At 37.0% G+C, this 8824-nt stretch overlaps 1 protein-coding gene across 2 annotated transcripts; it reads right to left on the reverse strand.

Moving 5' to 3' along the window:
• Window positions 1-585: 585 nt before the first annotated feature.
• On the reverse strand, window positions 586-8574 carry LOC139886500 (abscisic-aldehyde oxidase-like). 2 transcript variants are annotated; one of them, XM_071870338.1, is made up of 9 exons: window positions 8274-8574; window positions 5483-7096; window positions 4926-5176; window positions 4627-4836; window positions 3924-4142; window positions 2442-3503; window positions 2237-2335; window positions 1717-1906; window positions 586-979 (listed from the first exon to the last, which is right to left on the reverse strand). In XM_071870338.1, the coding sequence occupies exons 1-9, from the start codon at window positions 8461-8463 to the stop codon at window positions 765-767; spliced, it is 4050 nt and encodes a 1349-aa protein (XP_071726439.1). In that variant the 5' UTR covers window positions 8464-8574; the 3' UTR covers window positions 586-764. The 2 variants fall into 2 exon arrangements, with proteins under 2 accessions (XP_071726439.1, XP_071726440.1); XM_071870339.1 differs by having other exon boundaries at window positions 5483-6996; window positions 8274-8408.
• Window positions 8575-8824: the final 250 nt, after the last annotated feature.

The raw sequence follows: 8824 nt of genomic DNA on the forward strand, positions 1-8824 counted from the left end.
AAAGGAATGACGGAAGCCCCAGTAGAAAAATATTGGAAGGAAATAATACTTCGAAGATGAACCTGTTCCCATGCAATACTCGGGAATTCTTGACGATATCGAGCTGGAACAACTTGTTCTTGAATACCTTGATTCAAGGCCAAAGAATTTCCTACCGCTACCATATGATATTCATCTCTCCCCGATAATAAATAAAGCGGCACATGCCGTCGTAAATGATTCATAACAAAAAACCGATCTCATAGACCATCCAAGATGTCCCGTAAGTAGGGTTTACCCCTCTATATAAATAGAGAGGGTATTAGGTGTTAGGAGGAAAGACAATGGACCGCTCACGGACCAAGGCTCAAGTGTGAGCTCGATGGGCTACGCATATCAATATTTTACTTTCTGTTGTGTCGGAGTTTAATAATGCAGACCTTAGTCATTCTGGCATCGTGCATAGGTCACCAGGTCCTACCCCTACCAAGTGTTTTTAACTTCTTTGAGGACTATCTATCAACCAACTGTTATATTGTTAATATTTTTGCATATATGTTTAGTAAAACATCACAATCTTCACAGGTTACGATTCAAGAAACAGAATATATAAGATTGATTTTATTATATCTTATTGTAATATGTAACTGTAGTTGTTTACATATGGTACAGATTTTACATATAAGACGATCGACCTGCACAGAGAACCATGTAACAACAAAAGCTAAAAGTATCATATTTATTATGTTTGTGTAAAGTATGATGAAAAAAGGTACCCCTTTTTTTTATGTAGACAACAAGCTCTGAAGATAGAAGTCAACGCTATCTAGCCCACATAACGTCTTCACTACAGGCATGGTTGCAGGAACATCCAACTGGAAAAACGAATCAGAACCTTCTAACCCTTTCCAAGAACGAAGTTGGTTTCTTGCTTCTTTAATTGCAGCTCTCGTTGCACAATGAACGGAAGATGCAAGAAGTAATGGTGGCTCACCAGAAGCTGCATGTCACAAGAACAATCATATTAAAATATACAAGTTGATCGATGCATTTATGTAGAAGGTGTAGATCGGCAATAATACCCAAACCGCGTGTTTCCTATGAAAACCCACCCCGTATGAGTCGGATGCGTATGAAATACCTCCACCTAATACCCCTATGTGAAGGGAACGAGACTAATCCCACCATGGTAAGAGGTAGTGGCAGATCTACGAATCATAATCACGGGTATCACTAGTTAAAAGTTCAAAAAAATTTATTCTATCCAATGGTGTCACTCGAAAAAATGTCACTAGTTAAAAGTTCAAAATTTTCCCACTACATAACTTAATTTCGCTGGAAGCACGTGGTACCAGTGCTAAAATAGTAGTGGCGGATCCAGGAATCGTCATCACAGGTGTCACTAGTGTCACTAGTCAAAAGTTCAAAATAATTTACTTTATCCAATGGTCACTCGAAAAACTTTACAGTATCCAATGATGTCACTAGTTAAAAGTTCAAAATTTTCCCACTAGATAACTTATTTTCGCTGGAAGCACGTGGTACCAGTGCTAAAATAGTAGTACCGCCCTGGCAAGAGGTGCAAATTCTCGACACGAATGGGGCTCGAACCCGCACCCGCATTTGCAAAGAGCTTCTACATAGCGGGCCCCGACTTCTAAGGCAACGGGTACCATTCACGCTGAAGCGCGTTCGTTTCAACGATTCAATTAAGTTGGTAAAAATTTTATATTATACCTTTCGAAGAAAGAACACGCTTTTTATGAGGTCCACTGTTCACAATTTGTACATTGAGTTGGCTGGGTATGGTGTCAATTGTGGGAATCTTGTATGTCCATGTGCCATCCGCAACAACCAAGCCATCCGAGTTTGTAAGATATTCTTCAAGCATAAAAAACCCGATTCCTTGCACAAAAGCCCCTTCAATCTGTAAGATTTGAGCTCCTAAAACTCGTCCCAACATAAAAACACACTTCACTATGCACATAGTGTGCACAAATCTTTGACTTTAGTTATGGGTCAAATGTCATAGAATGTATCATGATCATCCAAATCAAAGTTAAAATGTTATGAACCGACTTTTGAAGCCTTCGTTACATATGTATCAAATTGTTACTGTATGTGTATGACATTTTATGATGTACAATAGAACGATGGTTCGGATAAGGTTTTTGCTGTTCATGTTTGATATATTTTTTATACACTAAACCATTAGTTAAATGACTATGTAAACTACATAAGGATGCTAAACGCAAACCTGCCCCAAATCGACAGCAGGATTCAAGCTCTGTCCGCAATCATATATGATGTCTGCTTGCAAGATTTTGGTTTCTCCAGTTAAAAGATTCACCTCCACCTTACATATCATACCGCAAAAACATTTAGACAGTATTTAACTAACAAAATGTATAAAATACGCCTTATTAACAATATAATAACAGAATATGTTGGAATAAAATTACCTCACTAACAGCAGCACCATAATTAATGTATCTCATATCCATAAACTCTGGTACAAAATACGAACTAGCCGACAAATTAACCGACTGTCCATTCGCCTGCATAATAAGAACCTCCCATTTAACCGAACCCATTCGTTCTTCTAACTTTTCTTTAATAGGCTTGAGCCTTTCAACCAAAACGTTGCAGCAAATTCTAACTGCTTCACAACTCGCTTCAGAAGTTGTACTTCCAGCCGTAAACCCGCCTTGAACCATACTCAACGTATCCGCTTGTACGACCCGCACCTTTTCCAACAGCCCATCGGACCCATCACATCGAACCGCGCTTAGCCCATAAGCGGTCATTTGTTTAACCTTGGTCCATAGTCCCTGACCCAACTCAATACCACCAACTTCAACCACTATTGAACCGTCACGCAAGATACTCACTTTGCCAGGTGTCGCTCTCAATGACACCTCATGCAACATGGGTACTCGAGAAAGACCCTTTTTTCGCCATATATTACACCTGTTAAATTCGTTAACCATTTCAACTCTATAGTCAAAGTTCGATGATGTCATCAACTTATCCCATATAGTCGGTAACGTATACTCTAACGGCTCACCCGCACTAACACCGTAAAATAATTTCAAACTATCAAAATCGTGAAAATTTATCTCCCGAATTAAACCGACGTCTATATTAAGAACACTCGCGATATGTTCGATCACCGCTTCGGCTATATAAGATGCTTGTACTTCTCCTGGGCCCCGCATTGCAGATTTACTCGAATGGTTTGTTTTACAGATTTTAAAATCGAAAGATAAAGCACCGAAATTGTATTTTTTCAGTGTGCCAATCATATTCGATGGTAATATAGGGCTTATATCGGTTGACATGCCTGCGTTGACTAAAACGTCCAGGTGTAAGGCTGTGATCTTCCCGTTTGATTTAAATCCAACGGTGTAATTTATCTTCATAGGATGTCGTCCACCTGCCATTATCATATCGGTTTTCCTATTGACGTATGTTCGTACGGGCCGGCGTAACTTGTATGCTGCAAGTGCACATGCTGTTGCAATCTGTATTATATTAAGCAACAAAATTTAAGAGCTTTTTTACAGTAGGCTTTAAATTACACTTTGTAATTCATTATTCATTAGATATACATAAGAGAAATGATAATCATATGTGGTCATTTCAACCCATTTACTAACGAAAGAGTTCACTCAGTTTATGATGTACCTCTAACGGGTCAAACAAAATAAAGCTTAAAAGAACAAATGACATACGGGTCTACCAAGTCAAAAGTGTCCCAAAATTGTATTAAAAAAAGTTGGAGAGAAAAAATGTGGAGAAAAAGTATTTTGGGTCAGCCCACCCTGACCTAGCCCAATTTGACCCATCTCAAAGATTACCCGTTTTGACCTGAACCCTTTACCTAACAAGACAGACCCGCCCATTTTGCCACCTCTGCAAAGAATGATATAACTCATACTCACAGGCATAGCTTTAAGAGCCTTGCCGCCAAAGCCACCTCCGACTCTTCGAGTAATCACACGGACATTATGTTCGGGAATATTAAGACACCGTGCAATCACGCTTTGTGCGTACTCGGGGACCTGAATCGAACTGTACACAACTATGCAGTTATCTTCATCGGGAACCGCTAAAGCCGTTTGTGTCTCCATATAGAAATAGTACTGTGACGGAAGTCTGATCTGGATACCAACTAACAATTAACCAACGAATATCTAAATATTAAACCAATAGTCCTTGTGCGATACATGAAATTACACCAATCATCCTTATTTTTTTAAAAATTAAAGAGGCCACCCTATGGTTTTAATGAAATTACACCGGACCGTCCTTATCTTCAAAAAGCCCATACCCGTTGTGGGAATGGGTATTGTTGTTGTCCTTATCTTCAAAAATTAGACTAATAGTCCCCAAGTTATATAAAAGTGTACGTTAAAATTCTATGACATATTCAAAATGTGCATTAATAGGAGTGACCATCAACGTACACTTTAAATAAGTCGGGGACGATCAGTGTAATTTTCGAAAGATAAGGACGGTTAATGTAATTTCATGAAAACGAAAGGGACTATCGCTGTAATTTTCATAAGATAAGGATGGTTAATGTAATTTCATGTAAACAACGACGACTATTGGTATAATTTACTCTAACTTATAATTAAATACCTCGGCTGAGTGGATTTGGTGATCAGATTCAGCCATTCCCTTCGAAAAGTCACCAATTTGCGATGGATATATGAACGACGGGACTTCGAAAAAGCTAGATTTTTCAACTGCTTGTTCAACCGTTAGTATCGGTGGTTCTAAATTCATAATATCATAATCAACTATGGACATATCAGCCGCCATATCTGCATTCTTTTGCGTATCTGCAACCTAAAAGTTTAATATATATTTTTAAAAAAAGTTATAAGCATTCAAAAAGGACTTACAATGAAAAATCTGTAACAGAACTAAAAAAATACCACAAATGCTATACGCTGGCCAGTACATTCGGTAAGATCATTTGCGAATAACGGCTCGGGACCAAAAATGGTCTTAGCTCCCACGTTATCCCCTCCTTCTGGAAAGTCTTTATATGAAACAAGACCAATTACATCTTCTTCGGACTTTAGGTTAACACTTTTTACCCGTGCCAACGGTTTTGTGCTGTAAATAAATGCTCCGTAAACGCAGTTCAGTGGTGAAGGAATATCGTCTACAAATACCGCTTCGCCTGTATGATTATATCCATTTTAGCTATGAAAAGAAACGGGTCAAAAGGTTAAAAGTTGCCCAAATGGCTAAATGTAATTTACTACTTAGAGCCTTAGAAGCTTCCTAATTGCGAAAACATAATTTAATCATCTTTAGCGCATCAATATAAAAAAAAAAAAAGTAAACAAAAATGACAACTATATATTTGTGGATTCACTAGAACCAAAAGCTACCCGGTTTGACCTGTTACCCAAACTGCGTATTTTTCCAACTTCCATACATTATCTTAAAGTAACTAAAGATTAATATGAACAAAACTACTAACCAGAAGCTTGAATCGCAGCACCAGACTTAACTATCGGTTCACCGACAGGGTAATGTTCATGACTCGATTCTATCACCTGCTTTGCAGATGATAACAACATTGTTCTTTCACAATCATTATATATCAAACTCGAATTATTGCCACGAGAACTGTTGACTTTCGAGTCAACTAGTGGATAAAGAAAGTCAAACAAATAGTCAACAGCCAAGCTTGATCGATAAGCAGGATGCGATGTGCCATCTTCAGGCGAAACAAATCGCCTAGCTAATTTGAGACTTTGGGATAAAACACTAACAGTTAATGGTTTTCCAACAAGATAATTTTCAACTTCACTCGCTCTAACCACATGTTTAACCCCAAACGAGCCAAACGCAAGCTGAATATTGTCAATTATAACATCGCTATCACAAGATGAAACGTCCGCCAAAAACGCAGCATTTAAATAAGGTAACGCGTTCCCGAGAGGTCGTGGAGATGCACGATACGTCTCAAACAAACGTTTCGTTTTAGAAATGTTGGAGTAACCGTTATTGGGTTGTTCCGAAAACGGAATATGTACACTTACGAGCACACTTTTTGAATCTAACGAAGGTCTTTCGAGAAAGTCCTCTAATGTAATAATTTCCTTTTTTACCCCTTTTAAGATCGTAACTTTCGTTTTCACGGCAAGAAGTACCGTCGCGATATCCGAAGGAAAATTCTGCCTTTGAGCCATAACCAAATTTCCACCTATGCTTGCTACGTTTCGTACAGCTTCAGTAGCGATTTTCTCAAAATGTAATGCGATTTTCTTCAAAACTATACCCGATTCATCGGCTTCTACATCTTTCAAAGCCGAGATTACTTTTGATATCGAAACCGTTGCTCCAATGTCAATACACGAGCTCGATATCTTAATTACCGAAAGCTCGGGGATAAACCTAAGATCAATGTACTTATCGTATTTCTCATATTCCTTATAATAACTGATTCCCGTGTTACCAACAACCAACTTTACCTTTAAACTCTTTTCATCGAGCAAAACGCTCCCAAGTTCATCCATAGACATCGGACTATGCCAATACGCATTCTGATAATTTATGGAATCAAGTCCGAAATCTTCATTTTTCAAGAACTCGGGATAAGTACAAATCTGTTTTGAATCGTAAAAGGGTAGTTTAGGAAGTTTAGCATCTCTTTTCCAAAACGAATTAAGCCCCAAATCTTCCATATCAACATCACCTGCAAAACTTTTGCATACATCAGCAATAGGTCGATAACCTGTGCAACGACATAGATTACCCGAAATCGACTTCTCGGCTTCTGAGACGGTGAGTTTTGAGAAACCGAGAGTGGCTTCGGGTCGTTCTGTTTTTTCTGCGTTTACGAGTGCTGAAAAAAGTGAAACGCACATCCCGGGAGTACAAAAACCGCACTGTGTAGCGTGAAATCCGGCAAAACGTTGGTGAATCGAATGAAAACCGTCTTTGCTGTTTCCTAGGCCTTCGGTTGTAGTGATTGAACATCCGTTTATACTGCAAAGAAGCGTAAGACATGAATTGGCTATGTAATCTTCAATTTGTTTGAGGTTGGTGTCAAATTTGGACAGCAGAACATTACAAGCACCACAACCACCTACAATTGTGAAACTCTTAATATGCAAAGGATCAAATTGACATTATAGTCCAGTATTTCATTTTGAGATGTCCCAAATTAATAGTCCACTTCCATAAATAGAAAAGAATAAGAAGCTTAAGTTAAACTTCCAAATTAATAGTCCACTTCCAAATTAATAGTCCACTTCCATAAATTAATAGCCCTTAATGTATGTGGATAGGATTAAAGGAGAAAGAAAATGTAAGGGTAAAACTGAAAAGTAAACAGAAAGTACAGAAGTACAGTACTTTTATTACATTTCCTTGAATTGTGTGTTTTTTGTCTGTACACTATTAATATGGGACGAAGTGAGTAATTAATAGTGTTTGTCAAGTTAAACTTAAACATCAATTCAGAGATTCAAAACGTGAAAATGAAAAAACATGTCAACTCTAACTCTAAATGCAGAATGACATGGTAAACAATTTTTCTCTCGGCCTATTTTCCCCCTAATAACTTGTTAGGTTATCAAATAATTTGATTTACCAAACCCTAAAACACGGATTATTTGATAAAGCATAATCAAATTCAAACACCATTAATCTATAACGCGTTCTACAGTTGATTATCTCATTCTCATTACTCTATTTAAATAGCATATTCAAATTTTTTTTTTTTTTTTCAAAACACAAATTCAAACGCCCCTTAATAAGATATTTTCCTTTAGCAAACAAATGTGGTCACTTCCCTCAGGTACTATTATTTTAAGAAATGGGTAGTGAGCAAATTAATAACTTTTCTAGTACTAACATAAATAAATAAAAAAGACCAAATTTTATTTAACAAAATGTTGCAATCTTACTCAAACAATTGAACCCGTCAACAAAATCATTATATATGTTCACTCTGATTATATAAAGCAATTAAGAGCCCCCATTTCACCAGCTTAATTAACTTTAATTTGACAAAACATTCCACAAATAGTAAAACAACATTTCTGTTACAATTTCACTCTCCATATTTTAATTTTCATTCTGTCAATAATAATTATATCAATTAGATGACGAAAAGATATAAATTTCTATTGGTTTAACAGCTTAATTATGGCAGTTTTGTAAGACGGTATATATCCATTTATTTATAAACTTGACAGTTAAATTAGGACTGAGGAAGAGAATTAAAATAAAAATAAATAAAATAAGGATGAAAAACAAACCTTCACCGCAACCAAGTTTAACACTTTTGAAACGAGTATGAGAACGCAGAAACTGAAGTAAAGTAGTAGAAGGGTCAACGTTAGAGAGCTCAAAGCGTTCTCCATTAACAGCAAAAACTAGTTTTTGATTTTGTGATTTTATGATTTTTGTTGGAGTAGTAATAAGTTGGACAGTGTTATTATGTTCCATTATTGTTGTTAAGAAAGAAAGAAGATAATGAAGATTGGTGCGGTGGGTTGAGGTGAAGAAAATGTGGGTACGGAAACTGAGGACAAGAATCCACACACACTATGACACCAAGTCTCTGTCTTTTGCGAATCTTGTACTCACAAATAAAACTACTTTCGTTACAAAATATCCAGATATAATAATCATAAATATAAATAAATGTTCCCGTTATCAAAGGAGGATGATTCTCACACACACTTTTTTGATCCTCACACACCAATTGAGTATTATTAGAAGAGTAAAAGGTTAAAATAGGTGTGTGAGGATCAAAAAAGTGTGTGTGAGAATCATCCCCCTTATCAAATGACCAACACTTCTCACG

This window comes from Rutidosis leptorrhynchoides, chromosome 1, assembly GCF_046630445.1.
Source record: "Rutidosis leptorrhynchoides isolate AG116_Rl617_1_P2 chromosome 1, CSIRO_AGI_Rlap_v1, whole genome shotgun sequence".
Lineage (NCBI taxonomy): Eukaryota > Viridiplantae > Streptophyta > Magnoliopsida > Asterales > Asteraceae > Rutidosis > Rutidosis leptorrhynchoides.

Excerpts from the sequence above, each read along its gene's own strand:
- LOC139886500 (XM_071870338.1), bottom strand. The coding sequence starts at position 8,463 with ATGGAACATAATAACACTGTCCAACTTATTACTACTCCAACAAAAATC. Across the intron at positions 4,837-4,925 it reads GCCAGCGTATAGCATTTGTG|GTTGCAGATACGCAAAAGAA; the intron begins GTATTTTTTTAG and ends TTAAACTTTTAG. Across the intron at positions 2,336-2,441 it reads ATGGTGCTGCTGTTAGTGAG|GTGGAGGTGAATCTTTTAAC; the intron begins GTAATTTTATTC and ends ATGATATGTAAG.